Below are 26,653 nucleotides of genomic sequence, written 5' to 3'. Positions count from 1 at the left end.
CATTTCTGGGAAATGACATGCAAATTAGCACAGTGTCACCTTTTGCTTCTTGTCCATTTAAAAAAATTGGGAGCAGTAGTTTATCTAGAGCAGTAATGCCGTTTTCGCTGTAATTTTGTGACCAAATTAAGTAGTGCAATATTTGGTTACAATATTTGGTTCAATAAATTCCCGGAAAGTTATTCTATAGGGAGGCAGGAAACCTTCTGCCAAAAATATCAATGAATATTTGTAGTAAGGTTGAGGTCTGATACAATATTTTCAGGTGCCGTCTCTCCAAAGCCTGATAAATACAGAGTCAAAATATATTATTTAGACAGACTAACATAATATTCAGCGGCATTTCTAAATGCTTTAACATATATAGCCTGGCCTTCGGCAGCTATTGCTAATTCTGGGCCTTTCCTCTGTCAGTCCTGTTAGAACATGCAGTGGAAAGGTTAATTCCTTCAGTTGGCCTGTTTGTGAGTTTCAGCTCTGAAGTATTGTAGCAATATTCAGAGGCGGGCCTAAGCAACCTTTGAGCATGTGAGGCCTCGTTCAGGGTGCCAGCTGCAGGACACGGAGGGAGGGCGTGAGGGAGGCAGTGCTGCAGTTTGCTGGGCGATCTGTGTTTATCCCCAGCAGACTTTTCAGCGTTGGGCAGGGGGCGGGGTTACACACAGCAGGGTAAGTATCCAAGTTGCAGTCATGAAATCATTCTGAAGAATGATTTCATTGGCTGCCTTGGTCCCTGTGACGCTGCTGCAGCTCCAAAAAACGAAATTTTCGTTTATTGAAACTGTAGTCAGCTTCAACTCCTGGCTTCGGAGACAGGGCGGTTGCTACCCTGAAAACCAGTATTCAAATTGAATACTTTGTTTCTCACGGCAGCACGCCCTCCCTCCGAAGCCAGCACCCTGAACGAGGCCTCAATCCAAAGGGTGGATATGGGTTGGAACACCCCTTGATGTGTGTGTGAGCCAATCGGTATCCAGCTTTGAGTTGTAATGATTCAAAGTTAGAGACACTCCCTGAGGATATTCAAATTGAGACATGTCTCCAAAAATATAGTATGTCAGTTAGTTAGTAGGAGTAGGAGAGAAGAGATTGAAGAGAGGGGACAGAGAATCGTTCTCCCCCTCTTGCCCCACCTGGGTAAGGAGGGGGGGAAGTTAAGCTGCCATGAGCAGAAATGCAGAGAGCAAGATCAGGCCTATGATGTTCTGCTGTATGCTGTGTATGCTGCTCTGAATAAAGAACCACAGAAAGAAGCTGCTGTGTGTGTATCACTGTTCCTGGTGTGAGAATGGAGTGTCAGTGGGGGTCTCTCCTCTGGAGACCCCAGGGGATCCCTACTGGCTGGAGGCACTGCACCACCCAGAGAGAGCAAGGTAACCTGTCCCACACCACCTCCTGTCCCTGTCCTGGTTCTCCCCACAACACCGCGGAGCCCTCAGCCCTCCTGTTTACCAGCAGGTCACAGCACCCAGACCACTCAGAGTGACCAGAAGGAGTGTACACCCCAATCTCATGTCGGGTGGGGTACCATAGAAGGGTTACACATACAATACCATAAACAAATAAAAAACAAAGAACATGCGGTCAGTACCTGATGAATTTTGGACTTTGCTGCTTCTAAATGAACTCCTCCCTCACCCTTCTGATTGGAGGCCTCTTTGTTGCTGGTGTTATTGCTCGTCTGCACACAAATGACAGAAGGGTGATACATGCAAAACTTTAACGTTCATTAGATGGGCACAAAGAAATGTACTACTAATTACCGATACTGACTTGCAATTCTAAACCTAATGAGCTATTCCTGATAACCTGGCATTTTAACACATACTATGTGTGTCAAAATGTTTGGCTGAGTGAGAACTCTGTCACATTAAACTCTGCAAAGAAAATAAATACTTATTAATTTGGGGGGGCGGAAGCCCAATTTAAAAAAAAAAAAAAATTTGCCTAGAGAGGCAACAGTGACCAGACAGTGACCGACACAGACACAGAGACTTAATTTCAGCTTCGTGGACTCCTTGCTCCCCAAGATACAGCCCTTCGTAGGTGCTGCCGGTATCACATGCATGTTTAAAGGTCCCACGTCACAATCGTGAATAGGAAGCCGCGACATTCCTATTGGCCCAGTAACGCGGTCTTTAAACCACTATATTGCTCGCCCTACTGCGGCTGCTGCCAGCATCACCTACAGAGGCAAGTATCTCAGGAAGCAGATGTTCCCAGGGAGTCAAAAAAAAATAAAAAATAAAGTGTTACCGTGTTAAACACCCATGTAAACCCAAGGAGGAAACACACTTTAAATGTTCACATATACAGTACCTTTTTCCCCCCTCATGTATGGAGTTTTTGCACCCTCTACTGGTACTCCATATTATTTACAGCAATCCAACAATTGCTACATTACTTTACAACCTACCCCAAACCTATCCACTGTATATTTTCCATATTTTATTTCCAGAATAACTCACCTCATTTTTACCATTTTTATTATTGCTGTTGCCCTGTAAAATCATTTTTTCCAGGACCACCAACAGATGTAAGGCCTTTTCAGTTTGGCATGTCAGGAGATATAAATCTACAAGCAAGAAGCATACTGCATGTGCAAATTTCTCTTCTGTAACAAACAAAGCAAAACGTCAATATTAAATGACAAGTAAAATCTAGCAATTGCTTTAGACATTTAAAAATAAAATTTCTACCATATTGTCCAGTTTAGATTAAATCTGCCACACGATACAAATATTGAAATAGTTCAAACCAATTGCTTCGGAAGATGGAGTTTAGAGCAGGAAATGTGCTTTTACCTTCTAATTTTTTTAATTTTTTTATTGTCCTTATATGTTTAATGGATGCAGTCTTTATTTTTTAACATGCATGCTTATCCAACACCCCAAAAGAATATATATATTAAATTGAACTTTTTTGCTTACTGCTTCACGTCAGTTAAAACTCAAACACTAGTTTCTCACGCACACTAATGTGGGGAGAGTATCCCTTTCTAAAACGGGAAGTCCGGAGACCCCAGACACTGAGCCAAAGGGAAAGTGGGATTGCAAAATTAGAAAGCCACCCTGTGACTCATTTTACAAGACCAGTAAGGGCATCAAAATCCATTGACCAGAATTATCTTTAAAAAAAATCTGGGTTAAGAATAAATAAATGCATTTCTATGTATTATATGTATACACAGCTAAATAAGCAGGTTTTATATTTTGCACGGGGGGGGGGGGGTCGTCAAAGAAGCCAAGTATTAAAATGCCACGTTGTTGTTTGCATGTTCGGCAGCATGTAATGAAGAAATGCACTTTATGAAGTATAGTCCACATACAACTCCAATGAATAAAAAAAAATGTGTATTAGCTTTACGTACAAGATGGCTTCCTATTACGAAGTGGCACACAGGAGATCTGACTGGCAAAAAGTCGCTTTACTAAAAAAGTCAGACTGCAGATGCAAAACCGGAAGCAGATCGACACAATCGGATTCCCAAGATCCAATTCTGCAAAACATTAACATAGGCCAAATACAGCTCACAGGTGATGATGCATGAAACAGGATTCTGTTACTCCACTTATGCAAGGCAATAGTGATGGATGGAAGTGAAGATGTTAGAAGATGGGGAGAAACCTGCTGCAGGTCAGCAATTCCAAATCATTTACATGGATCCCGGATATCAGGATCCTAGGATAGTCTCACGTCCCTGGTGTCAGCATTGTCCTACTTTGCAGTGATAGTCATGTATTTGAATCGGGTATATGGGTGTATGTATGCAAGATTTTAAAGAAGATATGATAGACATAACAAGCATTAGCTTATAAGGGTTCCATGTAAAAATGGATTTCAGGCAAAAATGTGACAGAATCCTTTGCTGCAGTGGAAGCACTGTATGTTAGGAGATAATGGTGACAAACAGTGCTGCAGACCTGTCTAAGACATGTGAATGTGCTCACAAGTGATCTTTTTATTTGCTATATGGTGGAGGTTTCTGGTCGCCTTTTTCATACACACACTTTTTGCATTTACCCAACATTTAAACTACGCGAGTATGAGCATTAGTTGAATTAGAAGGCCAACTTTATGATATTAAGAATTTATAATAGACAAGAGATTTTTTATTCTACAATTGAGCTGTGTGCACTTCTTTGCTGTAAGCAGACAGGACAGTTGCATTAAAGAATTGCCTTTAAATCTCTCACAGCTAAATAGGTTTTAAAAAAAGTGCTTTATATTGACATTGTCTGCTGTAATATAGAAGAAAACTTGCAGCCCCAAGAAACACAATCTCATGATCAATTAGGGGGGGGGGGGAAATTCGGGGGAGGGAAAAGAGTAGAAATTATAGAAATTAGGTAAAAAAAACATGCAATGCCTCGTAAAAATAAATGTTTGTCTCAGTAGTTGGTGAAATCCCTGAACAGTACACAGTTACATAAGAAAGCAGCAACAAAAAAAATGAATATGTATAGCAAGCATCCAGTATAAATTCATAGCTCTCTTGCCATTTTAGCGTTTTGAAGGCAAATAGAATGGTCACAAAGATCACAATTTATAGGAGAAAAGGCAGTCAACGGGGATTTCTATAAAGTGGAACTTACTACATCAGGAGTGCCAGGCTGCGGCATAATATAGAAAGGTGGAATAATAAGTATACGTATCGAATGGACAATTGCTTGTCGTTCCTTAAGCGCATGAGGTCATGGACTTGGAAAGCATGAGACATAACGATGAGTTAAGTTTATGGAGGGAGGCAAAATTAAAAGTGGCCGTTACGTCTGTAATGAGTCAATGTACTCTCAAAACAGACCGGAGAACAGTTTTCATATTATCTTTGTACACGTATTATTTAGCACCCCCAAGCAAAATCCTGGGTGCTAGGTAATGCAATTATCATTTTGACCATTACTAGTATTAAAGATTAACTAACCTGAACATAGCCAATTAAAATAAATAAAATTAAAAAAAAAAATGTAAATTTTTTTAAATAAATGCTTTGGGGGAGTTTTTTTTAACAGAACAGAAGATTTTCAATGGTTTAGTAAATGCATCTGCTCTAAAAACATCCGATTCCTTTAGGTCTGCAGTATATAAAATATATATTTAATTTTTAGTGACAACCAAGTTAACCATTAAGGCTGCTTTCAAATTGGATAAGTAATAGCCGCACATATTTTACACAATGGTTGAGCTTTTTTGGTTAGTATAGCGTCCCATACTTGCATACCTAGATGCTAGAGACGATAGGATAGCTAGAGCAGAATACAAACACTTCAAACCGTGCATGCCACAAAACACCAATTACAGCAGCAGAAATTAGGTTTATGCATATACACACATTGTATAATGTAGTGTATGTACAGTCTGATTACAAATCTACAAAAGGTTTACATAAATATGACACATGCACACAAGGACAAGTATGTTTCCAGCTCTTTCATGACAAGCAAGGAATCCGGTAAAGAAAAAAACCTAAATAAAAGCATGAGCTAGAGCAATGGTTAGCATAAAAATAAAAAAGGATCTGCAGACCTTTGAGACAAGTATTTCTCATGCTGACAGTCTTCGCTAATACATATTCACGGCCTTCCTCAGAGCGTCCCTCCAGCCTTTACAGTTGTGCGTGTGAACGCTTAGGGGCAAGCTACACACTTGACAAAATAGGCTCAGATTCCTGGGATGTAGTTTTGCTCTAGTCGAGCGTTAGAGTTCGTCAAATAAAATGAAGCTGGAGGGTGGCCGGCTCAGGGCAAAGGCGAGCAATTACTTTGCAGAAAGGGTGGTGGGTTCATGGAATAGTGTCTGACAGAGATTGTAGAGAACAATTCAAAAATGCTTCTGTGGAGTCTTCCAAAGTCATAAATTACGTCACAAATCAATCCCATTTTTTTCTGTAATGACCCCAGCAATGAAAGAAAGGCTGCGGAGATGGCAGGCAGACTCCGTGGGCCAAGCAGTACCTTCCTCTGTCCAATTAGATATCCTTGGTTTCTTTGCGACACTTAAAGAAAATAGAATGGCGTATGATTTGTGATGTCATTTATGATGGAAGACTGCAAAGAATTGAGAATTATTGCAAAGGTCTCTGACTTATGCAGAAGCCACTAAAATCTATCCATCACGGGAAAGAGTAGTACTCTGGACTATTTTAGCTTTCATTTCATGTTATGTACTTGCCAATGATACATTTTTAGAAATGATGTAACCTGCCTATTTTGCACCACTACAATCTGGTTTGAGACAGGTGTCAGAAAGAGAGAATGCCCATTTTCTATCCAGGTCATTTTTTTTTCAAGGTTGCTAATGTTTGAAAGAATATGGAAATGTATGAATTAAACAAGAAGAACTTTGTTCCAACACTTTATGGCATCTGCAACTTTAAGCTGGCTTCCATTTACAGTGATGAACCTCGACCTTGCCAGTTTCGACTGTGCCTTAGGAGAAAACCCTAAACATTTGAATCAGTGAATCTTCACCTCGTCTGTTTGGTGTATACGGTCCTTTAGGGCTTTGGGACGACGATCTAGGTGTTTTCAGACAAATACGCCTACCTAAAAATTCAGTAGCAAAGCATCATAGGAAAGAAAGTGTGCAGGAAAAAAAATTAGAATTGGTTAAAAAGCGAGATATCAAAACAGTATGGAACGACAATTGTTAACCCTAAAGTTTAAACCTTAAAAAAGCAGGAGTTTCTGTTCTATTGCCAAAAAAAATGAACATGGTGCACTGCAATGGTATGGTTACCAACAATCACATCCCACAAAGTCTCTCCTCAGATAAAACGTGTTTAAGTTGTTCCAAAACGGAGAGCTCTTTTCCAGGTGTCATATAGACCATGTGCCGCTCCTGATTCCAACACACTTTAACCCACGGTCCTTTTAGACACTAAAAGGTTTTGCGTTCTTTGGGAGGAAGATGCAAGCAAGGAATGTGCTTCGTGTCAACAACTATAGGTATCGGTAAGTAACACTACTTTGGGTATCACATCTTTAAGTTGAAGCAACTTTGGGGGTTGGAAGTGTATGGACCTGTAACTGTACATTTAGCAGCATGCTCATTTTCAAGGAGTTCTGAACATAAAAAGCAGGTCTAAGTCATGGTAGACATTTCCACCCCTCTGATATTTTTAAGAGAAAACTATTTGATGATGTCCTGCAGACACACTCCCTCAATAAAAGTGAACTCTTAGCATGGAGCAGGGCAGTTACAAAAAAAAAAAGAAGAAATTAATGCAGAGAGTTCAATTACTAAATAAGCTGTGAAGCAAAAGAAAGCAGCAGCAGTTAAAGGCACACATGCAATTCTGATCTAAAATCATAATTGGAAAGTCACGGGGGAACAAGGAAGTAGCTGCCGTAGGAAATGAACGAGGACTTGCTCCATGGTAAGGGTTTACCAAATTGTACATTACCAGTTATCAAGTGATCCAATACTGGAATTTTATTTTCCAAAGAAAATCAATAAACCCCACAAAAGACCAGTTTTCATTGTAGAGTGCAGGTAATTGAAAATTAATAGAAAAAGGTTTATGTTGCACATTGGAGGCCTTTCCGAATAACGGGTTGTCTATGCGAATCATGTTTTACTAGAAAATAGCTTAAAAACAGTTGTGAAGAAAGCCCCACACATTTTACAACGTTTTCAGCTAAAGTAAAACTAGTAAAGCTAGAACACTTTTCCATCATATTTGTTGAATACAAAAACCTACAGTTGCTACCTCTAGCAATAGAACATCCATCTCAAATGTACAGGCAACCAACTCCAGTGCCTGTTGGAAGAGCGATAAAGCAAAGCAACGTATCACAGGCGCCTGCTATAGCCAAGAGGTGTTCTAGATCAGGGGTGTTTAACTACAGGCACCCCCCACCCCCAACAGCTTCAGCACAGGTGGCTCAGAAGCTCAGTCAAAGACTTTTTTTTGGGGGGGGGGGGGGGGGAGGGGGGGAGTTTCTGCCATACCATGTTTACTTGCAGACAAGTCTACAATGTCTTGTAATATGGACTCTCTGCTGTTGTATAATGTTACAATAATCATCGTCATGAAGAATTACAGATATTCCTCAAAGTGACTAAATATCAGTCCAATAACAGTTTCAGACTTCAAAGGAGAGATATAGATGTAGATACATATCTAAAGTAAGATACTTCAGGGGTTTGAAAGGAATTTGTCACAGCTCCAGGAGAGACTAAAACATTTTGAAACATTCTGTGGCTTTGCAGAACTAGATGTCTTACATAAACAAAAACTTTATACATGCAAGAAAAGAAAAAGTAAGAAAAAAAAATGTATGCAAGAAACTAGATGAAAAAAAATTCAGAACGATTGTACACAAAATGTACCATAGGAAAGTTGACTTGAAGCATACTGTATTGTAGTTCACTTCCAAAAAGGGAGATCCGACACTACAGATTTTCTATACTAGTAAAATTATCATTTTGATGTTAAATTACCTCATTTTTACAATGATAAGAAATGTGATGCGTGGCCTGTAATATATAACAGTCACTTTTCTAAGAAAACCTTCATCTTGGCCTTGTTCTCTTCAGTATGAGAACAGCTGAACAATAGTTTCCTCAGGTCTGAACCCCAAACTGGCCTCAAACTAATTGGCACTGTACAATATTTGTAATTCAGAGTTTACTTTAGAGCTATGTTTAATAGTGGATGCTTTTTTTTTTGTCCTAAAGGTTCTCTGACCAACATGGGACAAGTATTTTTATTTTATTGCATTCGCTATATATTGACGAGACTGTTGCTTTCAAACTATATCATCCAGAAATACAAGTGGATACTGAAAACAATGATCATCTAAAATTCTGTAACAGCAGCAATGCTTCAAACAAAATAATGATCTGTAACATGCACTTACCAAACGGCTCAATGAATTGGTAAAGTTTCTCTCCAATCGCAATGGCTTCCATGTGCTGCCGCAAATAATACAGGATGACAGCTTGATTGTAGTACAGCATGCTGTTTTCCACATCATCTAAGCTGTCCATTTCATCAACAGCTGAATGGACCTAAAAAATACATGTTTTTTTTGTAGGAAATACAATAAAGATACTTCATGGTTCAAATAAATAACGGCCGGCTTTGACAAGATCAGTAGAAACAGTGCTTGGCAAATGCACTTTGTCTCTCGCTGCAGATGAATTCATTTTTCCTACTACATGTCCTGTGCCTTCTGCAAAAACATTTTTAACGTGTACTGGGGGCAACACATTGTTGGTAGGGGAATGTAAGTACTCTCAGATCCAAGAAGGGGGGTCAAATATTTAGCATTGGAGAGATTTTTTTCTTTTTAAAGTTTAATATATTTTTCTATGTTCAAAATGGAAAAATTAGAGCTCACGCAAATTTCACGCACAAGGTTTTTGTTCAGAAATTTACGTTTCGGTACAACGCACATCTTTATCGGGGTAAGTATGTTGGACCGAAACGTTGATTCTGGAATAAAAATCTTGTGCATATAATCTACACCAGTGCTAAATTTTCCATATTGAACATATACTGCCAAATAACCTACAAGTTTATTGTGTACCTGCTTAAGAGTTAAGTTAAACTGAATGCCCTATTTTGTTTTGATGTATTTCTATACCCTGGTCAGAGGGCAATGTTATTCGCGTTACAAACAAATCACTGCTACCAAGATATTTTAGCTGGTACATTAATATATAGGACGAAATTCAGGGTAGGCTACAGACTACACATTTGAAGCTCTTCTTCCAAAAAAAAAAAAAGGCCTTAATGTCCCATTCAAAATGGGACATCAGGTGGGGGGGTCACTGTTGCCATAACTTATGATACAGGAAGTTCCATGCATTAGACATCAAAAGGAAAAATAATTATTACACTTCATCCAAATATCCCTCCTGTTGCCAAATGGGTGTTCCTCTGACAAGCAGTGGTGAAAATAGATTTTTTATTCTTACTGGTACGCCCAGCCTTTTAAAACATCGGAGGTGGGGGTCTGGGGTGTCACGGGGTACTCTCCCGGAAAAGAAAAAAAAAAAAAGGTCTAAACATTGTGCACAAGATAATTTAATACAGCATTCATCAACACTTCCACAATTCATAGTAGGCGTGATATATTTTCCCTTCGAGCCATGCCCTCATTTGTATGTGCTAACCACCATCCTTTAGCTAGTAATGATTGCACATGGGGAGGAGGATTCCACTCAGTGCAGGGAGGTTCAACGCAAGATGATAAAAAATAAATAAAAAATATCCACTACATGACGTGTGGTCAATGAACATTGTTTGGCAGAATATCGTTCAAAACGCTAAAACCTCGTTCGCAATTAGCATTACTCGCTGCCAGTATATCTACAGCGAGTATTACTTATTGCAATCTATTTGAATGGCTGGTGCTGCACAAGATTTCTATTCCACAAATCTCAAATGTGTTTTATGATAATTTACGCAAATATTTTGATTTCTCAAAATCATGGATTGTCACGGTGTTGCCATATTTAAGGAACCAAAAACGGATATATTCACTATCGTGTTGTAAATCATTTCATTGCTTTCTGCTGTGTTTCTATTTCCTTTGTTAGCAATGGTGGTGAATAGTTTACTCCTCAGGATTGTCAACAGCAGTCTGAATTGATGAATTAATTGCAATTTTCCCTATGTTTGTCAATTTCGTGTTAGTCAACATAACATCATTGATGGCTTTCTGTGCATGGTTCAGGGATTGTATGTAAACTCTCTATTCTTTGCAAATACATGTTTACCAATTTATGTGCCTTTGGGGTTGTACATTTTCTGTCTTGTAATAGTCCAGATAAATCCTTCAGCCTAATAAGGACAACCAACATTAGAGAGATTTTTCACAAAGTTGACTGAACAATATTTTGAATATAGACCTTGAATTTGCTCGTTCCCTTCAGTCTCTTGATCAATCTTGTGAAGCTTCTTAGAAATGTTTAGCTAATGCCGGATAAGTCTGCCAAACTGCACTGGCACGTCTCCATGATGAAGCTACCCATCATACACGGAGAACTCAGTTTTCTTTTACTACAATATCTTATTAGTTGGCTGATGTTTTGAAGTCACGTGCATTCTTTGGTGACTGGCTGTAAAGTGAATATAAGCTGTCGAAAAATGCCCTGAAATAATTTGTACCTCTAGTACCATCCAATGCCTAAACAACTGCTAATTAAAGTCTGTGATTACAAATTATCTATGGTATTGTCTTAAAGTCTTTTTGAAAATGTTTTCCTACCTTTAACTCCAAGCATGACATTTTCACCATCACTACTATAAACTAATAAGGATCTGTCAATAGTTCGATAATCAATCCATAGTGTACTTAACATTTAACTATATCTTGCTTAATATTTTCACCCGATAAGTTATCCAATTCTATCAAATACAGAGGAAATACTAATCGGATTCAGAACACGGTCAACCCACGTTTTTAATAAAAAATTATATGAGTTGATTTCGAACAAAGTGTGGTAGATTCATCAACTAATACCATCATCTTGGATCTGGGGTTAATAATTTGCCAAATCATTTTTTTCTTCTCTTCTAAAAAAACATGTTATGCCCCCTGATGGGCGGTGCTGCCAATTTCTGCTTTAGGTCCCACTCTGCTGTCACCCAACACAATGTCCGGACCCCCAAACAGACCGTGCCCGGTACTGGCAGAGATCTGGGTCACACCCAGAGTGTGACCCAAACATCCAGATTCTGAGCCGGCTCCGACCTGACCTGTAAGAATAAGGTTGTTGCTGTGGACGGGGTGAAGGTGCAAATCTGGGACACGGCTGGGCAGGAGCAGTCCGCAGTGTGACATGACTACTACAGGGACGCGCAGGCTCTGCTCCTGCTGTATGACATCACCAGCAATACAGATTTGACAATAACCAGGCCTGGCTCACAAAGGTTCGTGAATTTGCTCACAAGGATATGGTTATCATGATGCTCGGGAACAAGAGCGACATGACCAGTGGACGAGTCATCAGGACCGAAGCTAAGCTAAAAAAAAGTCACTGGCGAAGGAGTACGGGATGCCTTTCATGGAGACCAGTGTCAAGACTGGCAAGAATGTGGAACTGGCATTTTTGGCTGTGGCAAACGAGCAGACACAACGATGTCACGCCCTGAGGAATCTCGAAACGCTTTTGTTCATGATTTTGTTGCTGCTGTAAAAGTAATCACCCATCTCAATTCCATTTGTTTTTCGAAGGTCAATTAGATTTTGTAGTCAGAATAAAGCAGATTCTCTCGCGCGATATAATACGAACAGTGGGTTCAAATGCTTTTTGTTCACCCTTTGCGTTAATGTTTAGCAAAATATATTTTTAGCCATTTCTAAAATAGTAACTTCTTGTGTGTGTTTATTTATTGTTCCCAAAGTGATGAGATAAGTTTTCTTGTTTTTTCCATAAGATGAAACTTGAAATTCAGTCCATTGAGAAGCAACATTCACACCTCATGCCGAGAAAAGCTTTAAATTGGAAACTTCTTCACGTTTTACAACGCAGCTTTCCATTCACGGCAAATTGTTTTTCTTTGGGAACTCATCAAATTGAGTACTTGACCATAAAGCCGGATACTACTCTTTTCATCAGTAGACTCGTTTTATAATAATGTAGACTTTCCTGTGTGTTCTTCAAGCTGTTAAATTGACTTAATATATAGTATATTCAATTTGTAACCAATTTGCACTGACATTTTGAACGGCCCTTCTATTGTTGAATAAAAATAAATGTACTACAGAATATACGTCCAGCAGTGGTACGGGCCGGAGTGAACTAGTCTGAAATTGTTTCCGCATCTTGTCTCCCAAGCAGTTTGCGTATGCTCTTCATGCTTTTGTGCCTTGCTGTGCAGGTGGTGTAAATTAAGCCGCCTATGCACCAAAGGCACAAAAGCATGAAGAGGACTCAGTGGCGCCGCTATCATAAAATCATCTAGAAGTACATACATTAGTTTAGTGTGTGTGTGTGTGTGTGTGTGTGTGTGTGTGTGTGTGTGTGTGTGTGTGTGTGTGTGTGTGTGTGTGTGTGTGTGTGTGTGTGTGTGTGTGTGTGTGTGTGTGTGTGTGTATATATTTAAATAAATAAATATATATATTTAAATAAATAAATAAATATATATATTTAAATAAATATATATATATGCACAAACAAATATAAAGTCCCCAGCGCTATAAGTCCAAGATACCGTGACCTTAAAGGAAGTCTCTGATCTTTCAAGATGGTAGTTGGGCTTGATAAAGATGTTTCATATGGGACGGTGTCTTTGATGTAGATGATTACACCTTCTGAAATATAGATGACAGACACACCTGATTGCGCAGCGTATTTCTACAATCAGATCCCTATCTAAGATAATACAGAATCTTACTCACATGAGTTATGTCTGTATGTTCATTGGAGAGAATCTGTGGTGGCTCCCCTTCTCCTCTGTTCCTCTCACGAACCCCCGTGTGGAGACAGCTTACTGGGATCAATCACAGTCCTCAATGACGTCAGGGATAGTTCCGTTGCGACACCCCCACCGACGTGAGATAAGATGGGCACAATATGGTGTAGTATGCAATTACTTTATTGGGCTAAAACAATTAAACAATGCTTAAAATACACTCACATGGTGCAATGTGGATGATACTCCGCGCTAATGCCGTCCGCAGCTTGCAAATCCTTCCAACACAGCGGGGAGGTATACTGCACACGGACACGCTGTCGACTCGGCGTGTGACGTCAGTGATGCAGGAAACCCTCCTCGTGTCAGGACTACAGGTGCTGCGATGGCTCAATTCACTAGGCTCCTCCTCCCTACGCGTTTCGTGACACGTGGTCACTTCGTCAGGGGATGGTGGAGCCTAGTCGCTGCTACCTTATATGCAAACCCAAATGGAGAGAGACTCCTACTGGGGGTGGAGTTTAAGCTTATCAATTTACCATGGAATGTCTGCTTGGTAGTGACCGCGCGACTGGGGTTGTGTCCATGGCAACTCTAAACACAAAATCCCTACTGCATAGATAGTTGCAATGATATGAGTATCACAAATATTAAGAAATAAAAAATTAAAAAATACAAACTACTTGTCATATGTCTAATATTGACACAATTCAAATAATAATATATTGTAATAATAAGACATCCACTAGAATTAATAAAATAATTAAAACACTGAAATCGATGTGGTTCATTTGACATACAAAAATTCCCACTACTTTGAATAAAATGATTTAGAAATCCTTCAGAAAGGCTGCAAGATCGAACTCGATGTTAAGTCCTAGGGGGGACAGGGTTTTGAGTGTGTAGATCCAATAACTCTCTCTTTTAGAAACTGTATTGAGCCTGTCCCCCCCACGCCAATTACTTTTTGGATTGTCGATCCCTACACATACTAGACCTTCTGGATTCTGATTGTGGTGTTGCCTGAAATGATTGGAGACACTGTGTGTCTCGAGGCCCCTCCTGATGTTATAAACGTGTTCCGCGAACCTCCGTTTGAGGGGTCTCCCCGTGCGGCCCACATATTGCAGGCCGCACGGGCATTCCAGCAAATAGACACAGAAATTGGTTTTGCAGTTGATGAAAGTTTTTATGTTAAAGCTTTTGCCTGTCACATTAGATTTAAAAGTCTTTGTTTTTATACTGTGCTTGCATCCGATACACTTGGAGCATGTATAGTAGCCCTTGAGATCATTTAGCCACGTTACATGGCGATCTCTCAGGCAATCTATCGGGCAGCTGGGAGATAAGGAAGATTATTAGCTCTTTTAAACACAATCTTAGGTTTAGTGGGGAGAATGCCCTTAAGGACTGGATCTCTTTGGAGAATGCTCCAATGTTTGTTCAGGGTCTTTGAAATGATTGGGGCTATGCCACTATACTGTGTGATAAAAAACGGAAACTGGGCCCGACCATTATCAACTGTCTGTCCTTTCTCACACAGTAGTGATGCTCTATCTATTCCATTGACCTCTTTGATTGCAAGGTCCAGTTCCTGCTTTTGGTACTCCCGTTCAATAAATTTAGTTCTCAAATCTCCAATTTGCTGGTGATACACAGAGTTTTCTGAACAATTCCTCCTAATTCTAAGTGCTTGCCCCTTAGGGATATTCCGCAACCAGTTGGGGTGATGGTGGCTGGATGCCAATAGATACGTATTGGCATCTACTTCTTTGTGGAAGGTTTTGGTATGGATGATGCCGTTAACTACGTATAGGGAAAGATCGAGAAAATTTATAGAAGTTCTATTCTGACTGAACGTGAACCTGAGATTCCGCGTATTGTCATTCAGATATAGCTTAAACTGTTCAAGTTGATCTAGTGACCCCCTCCAGACACACAGCACATCGTCGATGTACCTTTTCCAGAACAAACATTGGAGCATTCTCCAAAGAGATCCAGTCCTTAAGGGCATTCTCCCCACTAAACCTAAGATTGTGTTTAAAAGAGCTAAAAATCTAAAATCTTCCTTATCTCCCAGCTGCCCGATAGATTGCCTGAGAGATCGCCATGTAACGTGGCTAAATGATCTCAAGGGCTACTATACATGCTCCAAGTGTATCGGATGCAAGCACAGTATAAAAACAAAGACTTTTAAATCTAATGTGACAGGCAAAAGCTTTAACATAAAAACTTTCATCAACTGCAAAACCAATTTCTGTGTCTATTTGCTGGAATGCCCGTGCGGCCTGCAATATGTGGGCCGCACGGGGAGACCCCTCAAACGGAGGTTCGCGGAACACGTTTATAACATCAGGAGGGGCCTCGAGACACACAGTGTCTCCAATCATTTCAGGCAACACCACAATCAGAATCCAGAAGGTCTAGTATGTGTAGGGATCGACAATCCAAAAAGTAATTGGCGTGGGGGGGACAGGCTCAATACAGTTTCTAAAAGAGAGAGTTATTGGATCTACACACTCAAAACCCTGTCCCCCCTAGGACTTAACATCGAGTTCGATCTTGCAGCCTTTCTGAAGGATTTCTAAATCATTTTATTCAAAGTAGTGGGAATTTTTGTATGTCAAATGAACCACATCGATTTCAGTGTTTTAATTATTTTATTAATTCTAGTGGATGTCTTATTATTACAATATATTATTATTTGAATTGTGTCAATATTAGACATATGACAAGTAGTTTGTATTTTTTAATTTTTTATTTCTTAATATTTGTGATACTCATATCATTGCAACTATCTATGCAGTAGGGATTTTGTGTTTAGAGTTGCCATGGACACAACCCCAGTCGCGCGGTCACTACCAAGCAGACATTCCATGGTAAATTGATAAGCTTAAACTCCACCCCCAGTAGGAGTCTCTCTCCATTTGGGTTTGCATATAAGGTAGCAGCGACTAGGCTCCACCATCCCCTGACGAAGTGACCACGTGTCACGAAACGCGTAGGGAGGAGGAGCCTAGTGAATTGAGCCATCGCAGCACCTGTAGTCCTGACACGAGGAGGGTTTCCTGCATCACTGACGTCACACGCCGAGTCGACAGCGTGTCCGTGTGCAGTATACCTCCCCGCTGTGTTGGAAGGATTTGCAAGCTGCGGACGGCATTAGCGCGGAGTATCATCCACATTGCACCATGTGAGTGTATTTTAAGCATTGTTTAATTGTTTTAGCCCAATAAAGTAATTGCATACTACACCATATTGTGCCCATCTTATCTCACGTCGGTGGGGGTGTCGCAACGGAACTATCCCTGACGTCATTGAGGACTGTGATTGATCCCAGTAAGCTGTCTCCACACGGGGGTTCGTGAGAGGAACAGAGGAGAAGGGGAGCCACCACAGATTCTCTCCAATGAACATACAGACATAACTCATGTGAGTAAGATTCTGTATTATCTTAGATAGGGATCTGATTGTAGAAATACGCTGCGCAATCAGGTGTGTCTGTCATCTATATTTCAGAAGGTGTAATCATCTACATCAAAGACACCGTCCCATCTGAAACATCTTTATCAAGCCCAACTACCATCTTGAAAGATCAGAGACTTCCTTTAAGGTCACGGTATCTTGGACTTATAGCGCTGGGGACTTTATATTTGTTTGTGCACTTTTGTTACCAGGTTTGGAATAGCCTGTCATATTGTCACCAAGCTGCTTATGTTATAGATTTTGTTCTCACTTGATGTTCACAATGACACATATTGTTTAGCACATTATCGTTAGCACATATTAATTTGTTTTAGTGTAGGTTAGCGCTTTTTGGAGGGGTTATTTTCTTTGTTTTGTTTAAATATATATATATATATTTAAATAAATATATTTAAATATATATATATATATATATATATATATATATATATATATATATTTATTTAAATATATATATATATATATATATTTATTTATTTAAATATATATATATATATATATTTATTTAAATATATATATTTAAATAAATATATATATATTTAAATAAATAAATAAATATATATATATATATATATATATATATATATATATATCTGAATGCGGGACAAAACCATGCCAGGACCCAAGATGCAAAACCTGCGCAATGCTCTACACAGCGGACACAATACAAATACCACACAGGAATCGGGAATACAAAATCAGAGGAAGGTTCACCTGTTCTTCCAGCAATGTCGTGTACCTCATCATGTGCATGAAATGCCCAGGGGGCTGCTACTACATAGGTGAGACAGGGCAGGGGCTAAACAAGAGAATGAACCTGCATCGCCACAGCATCACACGCGGTACAAGAGACAGTCCTGTTGGCGAACATTTCTCTGACTCTGGCCATAAGATGAACGATCTGAGGGTTGCCATACTCAAAGGTAATCTTAAAACCCCGAAAGAGAGACGGTTGCATGAATACAAATGTATGCAACTGTTCGGGACACTTAGCAGTGGCATAAACAGAGATCGAAATTTTATGAGTCATTACTGACACTAGTGAACTCTCGTCCCATGAGCGCTAAAAACCATGTCTGTACACACTGTGCTATATGTATGCACACACAGCTGTCTCTCACACATACTAATACTCCTTGTTTTTCCATCCCTATACACCAATAGGGACCACTAAGTATCCACACACACTTTTAGTTGTGCTACAAACTCTCACATTTCCACACCCACCCACACCATTTATATCCACTCCCACTCCACACACACCTTGTGTAAAGCTCTGTATATACTGTGGGCTCCCCATTCATTTTTATTCACACTGATATACATACACACTCTTTCCTCACTTGCTTTCATTACCTTTTGACACCTCTAGCCATAAATCTCATCCACACCGGGGGAAGGAACAGCACAGATAACATTCCAAGAGACACTGTTTTTTAAGTAACCTTTTGCTTCATTCATTGTAACATCGCCGGAAGAAGAGATCAGTGTATCTCGAAAGCTCGCACAAATAAAAGCATTTCGTTAGCCACAGAATGGTATCATCTATTTATTTTTTGATTATATATATATATATATATATATATATATATATATATATATATATATATATATATATATATATATATATATATATACACCGTTAAAAATAAGTGCCGGTACAGCGCACCGGTATGAGTTATTTGGGATTGTAAGATTTTTTTTTCTTCCAATTATTATAACTTCAACTATGACACACTAATATATATATATATATATATATATATATATATATATATATATATATATAAAGATTAGTGTGTCATAGTTGAAGTTATAATAATTGGAAGAAAAAAAAATCTTACAATCCCAAATAACTCATACCGGTGCGCTGTACCGGCACTTATTTTTAACGGTACCTCGTAACCGACCGGCCTACTTTCACCACTGCTAACAGGTAACCTCAAATGATATCACAGGAAGTTACAAGTGGAAAGCAGGAAGATGCAGAACATTGAAAATGGAGCACCAACTGAAAACCTGGATTTGTGGTACTTTGTATGAAGTCACTTAGCCGTTTTAATAATTAAGCATTTTTTGATATCTCACCGTTCTAGTAACTGTACTGGTCCAGGAGAAATGTAATGTCATCTTTCAGGGGAACAACATTACGCTTCATAAATTAAACTGCATAGCATTCAAAATGATATCAATATAATGCTTCCTTTCTTAGAAACTGGACAGGCCTACACAAATACCTTTGATCCTAGCAAGCGTATTTGACTTTGTTACCTCATTCTTTAATTGGTTCAGAGTTTGCTTCAAGCTGTCCGTTATGCTCTGGTCACTCTTATAAAACTCAGTTACTGCTGTATTCAAAATTATTTTGTAATCATCTTTGTTGATTTCTTTCAGTTCTCCAAGATGCTGTAGACAGGCCTCATAATTTCCTGTCTATAGGAAACAATATGTAATATTTAAAAAAAATTAAAAAAAAGTGATAATAAACAATTAATAAATTAGAAACCCTTTGATGATAATGTATAAAATACCCTCACCGTCTTACACAAGATTCCCAATTCCCCCTGGTTTCAATACAATTGAAGACATTTCGGTGGGGATACATGGCTTGAATTAAACTGCACCGGTGACCATTTCCCCCCCCATTGGGAGTTAGCCAAAGGGTACATATCACAACTAATGGGATACCGTTACGTCTGATTCCACTGCTGTGTAAAAGAAATACCAAAAATTTATTCATCAATACATTACTTTTCTATGATTATTTCACTGTATTAAATATTGGTGGTGAGATAATGACTGTTTAAGAGTTAGATTGCCCACTTGTCTGATCAACGTAGAGCAGGGGGGCTCAACTACAGTGCTCAAGCCCCCCCAACAGGCCAGGTTTCCAGGATATCCCAGCTTTAGCATAGGTGCTCAATCGAAGAACGATTGAGCCACCTGTGCTGAAGCTGAGATATCCTGAAAACCTGGCCTGTTGGAGGTGGGGCATGAAGACTGGAGTGGAGCCCCCCTGACTTAGTGAACCCTAGTAACTGAATCACCTACATTCCATGCATAAAGCTAATTAACTTGCCGTGAATGCTTGAAGCGCACATCTGGACAATTCCTTTTCCTGGTCAGAGATGCCAGAGCAATTGGCAGAACCCTCATGCTTTTCAGTTCCCTGTTCTGTAAACAGTAAAAAAAAAAAAAAAGTTATAATCATGATAGAAGCATTTCAGGACCACGAAAGGTTAAGAATTGGAACAATTTACTGTTACAGAATGAAATATTACAAATACTTGTGAGCTTTATTCCACCATGCCACATATCAATATGTTACTTTTCAGTTTTTCCTCTGGTACTTGCGCATCAAAACAATACATGGTACATTCTGCACCAACACTGAAAACTTGAGCATAAATAGTTTAGCAGACCAATGCCAAACTTCCCACACTGAGGCGGAGATACATAAAAGGGTGCTAAGCTTTAACCTGCTTCACCTCCCGTTCATCTACTTGGGAGTAAATGTGTGCTAAAGCTTAGCACCCTTTTGTGGATCTGGTCCCTAGTATGCTACACACCAAGGCAAAGTTACCTTCAAAATGGGAACCTCTGATCAAAACACTGATTTTTGAGCAAATCACCTTACCCCCCTGACCTACAGTAAACAAATGTGTAAAATCAACAAGCAGAGACATTATTCTAGTTCATACATATGGAAATATAAATGTTATTTTTTTGGTTGCACCAGAGAAGGAACCTCTTTTGCTCAAATTTGCTCTGTCCAGTTTTGTGCCTTTGCATTTTCTTTTTCACAACACAATCCTTGATAAAGAAGTTAACAAAATGAATAATGTAGGCAAAGAGGAATGGTCAAAACTATAGCAGCTACGCTTCAGTGCCAACTGCAAAATCATGGACTTGGGCCAGAGAGACCTAGAGGCAAAACATGGCTCAAAATAATATCTTTCAGATGCACCAATACAAAAAAAAATACTTCTTTACAACAAGACTACCTATTCTCTCTTCCCAAACGACCGTATATATGGCCTTCCACCTGCATGCTTAATGTTAGCCGTGAGGACAGGTCAGCAACCACCATTAGAGCGCTTGGTAAAAAAGCAGCAGCAGCAAGGGATCCAGTTAGCTAGATCTTTTCAGTTCGGATGGAGTTAACCCATGATAAATCAGGAAAGAATACTTTGGCGCCTTTCCCCAGGGAGCAGATCATGCTTTTACAAGTGCCGCCTGTAAAAAGAGCATTGGTGCCGCTTACCAAAGTCCTACTCCACAATGTGCAACTTTAAGCAGGCACCCGGAGCTAAGGCATGATCCCAGCATTTAGTCGATATGAAATTTTAACAAAATGAAACCCCTTCAGTGTCTTAATGATGTACGGTGTACATCAATAAAAGTGCCACCGCAGGGGCCATTATGAGGGACACCTTACGTCAATGCCCTGTGCTTGCTTTGTTAGGGATAGTATTAGATACGCGCTTCGGACCGCACCCTCCTGGTCACATCCGGCCGGACCAAAAAACTGCATCACGTGCTCTCTCCAAAGAGTAGTCACGTGATGCAGAAGCGACACGACCCCACATCGCTCTTCATCATTTTTCACAAAGTGGATTTTAGGAGCCCTGGTAATACACTGCCAACCACTACAGAAAAAAGGGACCCAGGCGTCACTAAATCTGATGACCCAAAACAAAAATGAAGTCATAACATGAAGTAATATTTCATGTTGCAGAACTAGATTAATTTATTATTGTAGTTAGCTGCTCATATGACGACTCAAATGTGTGCAAATGACAGAAATCATTCATCTCAACTCCCCTAAAAAGGCACATTTTCTGCAACTCATTTCTTAAGAAAGAACCTGCAGAATTTAGAAAAGGTGGCATAATTATTGCAATGTTCTTAAATCACCTGACAGATGTTAAATAAAAATTCATGGATGTGCTGTTCTGAGAAAGGCTTTTAAGGCTAAATTTAAAAAAGCTGTTGAATATGTTCCATGAATGCTGGAGTAAATGCTACAATTGGTGGGACTTAGAGATATATTTCATTATATTTACATTCTGATATGCTGTGAATAGGAACTACACATTGATTGTGGTGGCCAATCTCTAGTCTAGCTGAACCCAAAAACTCCAACGGTGGCGCTCTCACACAATTAAATGAAACAATATAATAGTGAAACTAGGTTTATGCCTAGAAATCTTTATAAATATTGAAAACCAAAATGTGCATATGCAAACAGTGAACAAACAAACAAAACAAAAAAAAGTGTAAAATAAATATATGAGACTTTTTCACTCAACCTTTAGAATAGAAACTGTCTCAGGAGTTTCTTCAGATATGCATGGTCTTCACAGGAAAAAAGGAAGCGGGGGACATAGAGAGAAACAGAGTGCAGACAGTATATAAAAGAAAATAGACTTTATATCGAAATATAAGAAGCCCTCCAGATTCAACGCTTACACATTGTAAGGGTTGAACCTGGAGGGCTTCTTAAATTTTGATATAAAGTCTATTTGTTTTAATATACTGTCTGCACTATTCTGTTTCTCTCTCCCGAGATCACAAAACCACATGAGAATATCTTTGCCACTGATAGTGATACGTGCATGTAATACCACTCAGATGCGAGTAGAACCATTGGTGGTTACACAGCACTATTGCCATTTTTCAACCATGCAATACTACACTGTGTTCTCTGTGTCCCCTTTTTCCTTGAAAGACCATACCCCAATCTCTAGACCATAATGAAAAGAACTGGAATCATTCCACTGCATAACATCTAAATATTGTAGACATCCTTTACAAGGGGATTCTTATTTGCGCTCACAGACAACCACAACAATCCTAACCAATAACTCCTACCAATGTGCCACCCAAGCTGAACACATCGTGCATCCTTTAGCACAGTGAGGATAAGAGACAAAGTACAGTAGTTACCTCCCGCTTTATCTGCAGCCATGCTTGACCTTTTCCTGATTGGTACAGCGTTTTTGCCCCTGTGAGTGGGTTCTGAGTGCAACCTGTGAGGCCTGCTTAGAGGAGTTGTTCTTTAAAGCTGCCTTTGGCCTTCCCTGCAGAGAATGAGAAGTGAGGTAGGAGAAATATGAGCAGCAAAATCAATCTGTTTCCAGACAGAAGCTTGAAGTATTGAAATGTATATTCAAAATGGCAGTATCACTTGCAAAAACATTTTCCTGTATACATCGTACAGCCGATGTAAGGAAATCATTTATGACATTCAATGGGTGTAGGCTGAGGTATACCTAAAACATGAAATGGACTAAATCCAGTTCACCTTAGTACATTTCCCATGGGGATAGCCTTTCATCTTACTCATATACATGCACACACCCCTTCTCTACTTTATACCCCTTTGTTTACACACTCCCATCCCCCTATATGCCCATTCCTCCTTCCCTGCTTTGACCGACATTTCCATATCCTCTCTCCAAAGTACACGCACACCACTCCCTCCCCAGTTCATGCGCAGATCTCCGCTGTCCTCAGTTTGCACAAGAGCCTCCTGTTCTCGCCCACTCTTCAAGGTCGCAAACACCAGTTTTCCTCTACCGTTCCTTCTCATTTGCACACCTCTCAGTCCTCGCTTTAGTTTGTGTGCAAGCCACACCAACACCCTCTCGTCTCTCCATTTCAAACATCATTTTACCCCCCCCCCCCCCGAAATCCTTTTCTAGCATAAAAAAAAACAATATCATATAGCGCTTTTTTCCCAATGGGACTCAAAGTGCTTCACAATTACAATGTAGTGCGCGGTATGCAGCACATATGCTTTTTAACACAGTTCCTGCCCAGGTGAGCTTACAAGCTATTATTTTGGTGGCTGAGGCACAGGGGGATAAAGTGACTTGCCCAAGGTCACAAGGAGCCGACACCAGGAATTGAACCAGGTTCCCCTGCTTCAAACTCCATGTCATTGTTATCTTTACCTCAAGGTCAGTGTCTTTACTCACATAACCACTCCTAGTTTTTAGGCTTCGGTACTTCAGATACAAAATCAGTAATATATGGGGTCACCCCTAGAGGCTGAGTCGTAGGCCCGGCATTCTAGAATACGCAAGTTATCAGAAGAGAGATGGATGAAGAGAGATGGATGAAGAGAGATGGATGAAGCGAGCCGTAACCGCCCAGCAGTACTTTCTGGCTGCCCCCCCCCCCTCCCCCCCCCTCATCTCGTTACCCTGATGTCCCATTTGTGGGTCTGTTGAGTGTCACGTGTGTCACGTTCAGTGTTTGAAAACATGGAAATGGTGGAACTATATGTGCAAATGGATTGTGTTATAATGTATACACCAATACACCTAATAAAATTATAGTTATAAAAAAAAAAAAAATATCAGTAACATACATTTCCATCATGTAAAAATATATACACCAGGGGATGGGGGGACAGCATCACTTCAGTATGATTGCCTATTTCCCCATGTCCAATCTTACAGATGTGTAAACCTCATTCACAAGTCTGTGCACAACTTCCCATACGAGTGACATTTCTAATTCCTCCAACCACAACCATATACGCACTCCTTCCCAACTCTTCATCCCCACTCTCTCTCTTTATGGAACATTTATCCATCTCCCATTCCAAACATTTACCCGCTTCTCACCTTTAAACCATATACAACCCCTTGTACCGGCTCTCCTGGTCCCAAATGGGCACCTCTGTCACTGCCCTATCCCACATGTACAACAATACAACACGATTAATAAATGCAATGTTTTACAAACCTTGGAACATAACCCTTTTTATAAACGTATATAAAAATGTCAGCATTAATTCACCCCCACCTGCCAACAGTTCCACTAATTTATCTTCCCCTTTTGTCACTTCTCTGCCTTCTCCAGTAAACCAATCATCTACCTCACCCCCTTTTTCTGGTCACTTCCTTTCGCCCCCATCTCATCACCTACATTTTTGACCCTTACATGAAATATTGCTTCTCCTCCTCAGCCTCCTCTCGTCATCACCCCCATACCCTTTTTGTCACTTCTCCTCCTCCCCCCCCCCTCCATCTCCCCTACCAGTCACCTCTCCTCCTCCCCATCACCTCCCCTCCTTCTCTACCTGTCACCTCCCCTCCTTCTCTACCTGTCACCTCCCCTCCTTCTCTACCTGTCGCCTCCCCTCCTTCTCTACCTGTCACATCCCCTTCTTCTCTACCTGTCACATCCCCTCCTCCCCTCTAGCCTGTCTTCTCTTACTCCACCCTCTGCTCTTGTCCTCTCCTACTCCCACACTAGCCTTTCCTCCCTTACTTCCCCCCTATTAGCCTGTCTTCCCTTACTTCCCTTCTCCTTGTCCTCCACTAGCCTGCCCTCCCTTACTTCCCCCTCTAGCCTGCCCTCCCTTACTTCCCCCTCTAGCCTGCCCTCCCTTACTTCGCCCCTATCTTCTTGCCCCCCACTAGCTTGTCCTCCCTTACTCCCCCCTCACTAGCCTGTCCTCCCTCATACCCTTCTTGCCCCCCACTAGCCTGTCCTCCCTCACCCCCTTTGTGTCGCCTCCCCCGCGCGCTCCCTCAGCCGTTGGGCTCTCACCAGTCAGGTCCCGGCAGACAGAAGCCGTTACCGCGAGCACACAACCTACTTAGCACAACCCGCGCGACTATCCCGGCAGCTCCACGCCTGCGCCCTGACCCCCGTCACGCCAAATCCCAGCGCTTCCGGCTAGCGCAGGAGTGACGCCAGAACCCAGCGACTGCAGACCCACGTGACACTGACGTTGCACTCCCCCTCCCCTTATTGAGTCACGTGCCTCTCGGCGAAGGTTGTAAGGAACACGTGACTCTCTCCCAGGGACAGCCGCTGATTTGCAGACCTCCGAGTAACGTTTTGGGGGGACATGTGCCCTGTCATAGCCCCAATCAGTGGCAGGTTTAGAGGTCTGTGTAGGCATCCCATTACTTAACGAAAATTAAATGACATTTGAGCCTGACCCATTGCATCATAACACTTCATTTAATTTCCTATGTATAAGGATACAGAACACGTTGTGCTGTCTGCATCCTTCCGCATAACAAACAGAACAAGAGGCTGCAGCTGAAGTGTGACGGGGGGAGGGGGGGGTGAAGAGTGTTAAGGGGGGGAGAGACTGAATGGGGATGAAGAGTGTTAAGGGGGGGAGAGACTGAATGGGGGGTAAAAGTATAACGGGGCTAAGAGTGAATGTGGGGGTGAGAGTGAATGGGGGGAGGGGTAAAGCTGTGAATGGGGGTGGTAAAAGTGGGAAGGGGGACGGTAAGTGTGAATAGAAGGGAAGATATGAAGTGTGTGAATGGGGGGTGGTGAACGGGGGTGGGGAGAAGAATATGAACGGGGGAGGTGAAGAGTGAATGGGTGGATGAAGAGTGAACGGGGGGGGGTGAAGGGTGAATGGGGGAGGGTGAAGAGTAAACGGTGGGGGTGTGAACGTGGTGGGAAAGTGTGAATGGGGGGAAGAGTTTGAATGTCGGGGGCGAGTGTGAATGTGGGTGGGGGGTAGTGTGAGGGGAGGAGAGAGTGAACGGGGGTGGGGAGAATATGAACGGGGGAGGTGAAGAGTGTGGAGGGGGGGGTGAAGAGTGAATGGGTGGGTGAAGAGTGTGAACGGGGGGTGAAGGGTGGGTGGGGGGTAGTGTGAGGGGAGGAGAGAGTGAACAGGGGTGGGAAGAAGAATATGAACGGGGGAGGTGAAGAGTGTGGAGGGGGGGTGAAGAGTGAATGGGTGGGTGAAGAGTGTGAACGGGGGGTGAAGGGTGAATGGGGGGGTGAATGGGGGAGGGTGAA

General features: G+C 40.9%; 1 protein-coding gene across 4 annotated transcripts in view; it reads right to left on the bottom strand.

The window, feature by feature from the left end:
• Nucleotides 1–25,608, bottom strand: part of CNOT10 (CCR4-NOT transcription complex subunit 10) — a 72,727-nt gene extending 47,119 nt beyond the window's left edge. Inside the window, exons 1-8 of one of the 4 annotated variants that reach the window (XM_075587035.1) lie at nucleotides 25,476–25,608; nucleotides 22,808–22,941; nucleotides 19,934–20,032; nucleotides 19,130–19,287; nucleotides 8,865–9,015; nucleotides 6,471–6,545; nucleotides 2,469–2,614; nucleotides 1,592–1,681 (exon numbers count right to left, since the gene is read on the bottom strand). In XM_075587035.1, coding sequence (XP_075443150.1) covers nucleotides 1,592–1,681; nucleotides 2,469–2,614; nucleotides 6,471–6,545; nucleotides 8,865–9,015; nucleotides 19,130–19,287; nucleotides 19,934–20,032; nucleotides 22,808–22,829 — 741 coding nt within the window. In that variant the 5' untranslated portion in view covers nucleotides 22,830–22,941; nucleotides 25,476–25,608. Of the gene's footprint in view, nucleotides 1–1,591; nucleotides 1,682–2,468; nucleotides 2,615–6,470; nucleotides 6,546–8,864; nucleotides 9,016–19,129; nucleotides 19,288–19,933; nucleotides 20,033–22,807; nucleotides 22,942–24,616; nucleotides 24,863–25,426 lie in introns of those variants that run through there. The other 3 variants (XM_075587037.1, XM_075587038.1, XM_075587039.1) reach the window with 3 other exon arrangements.
• Nucleotides 25,609–26,653: the final 1,045 nt, after the last annotated feature.

The sequence above is a fragment of the Ascaphus truei genome, chromosome 2, assembly GCF_040206685.1.
Source record: "Ascaphus truei isolate aAscTru1 chromosome 2, aAscTru1.hap1, whole genome shotgun sequence".
NCBI classification, from domain to species: domain Eukaryota; kingdom Metazoa; phylum Chordata; class Amphibia; order Anura; family Ascaphidae; genus Ascaphus; species Ascaphus truei.
Note: the sequence above shows the minus strand (reverse complement) of the source record. Positions and strands in the feature narration are given on the sequence as shown.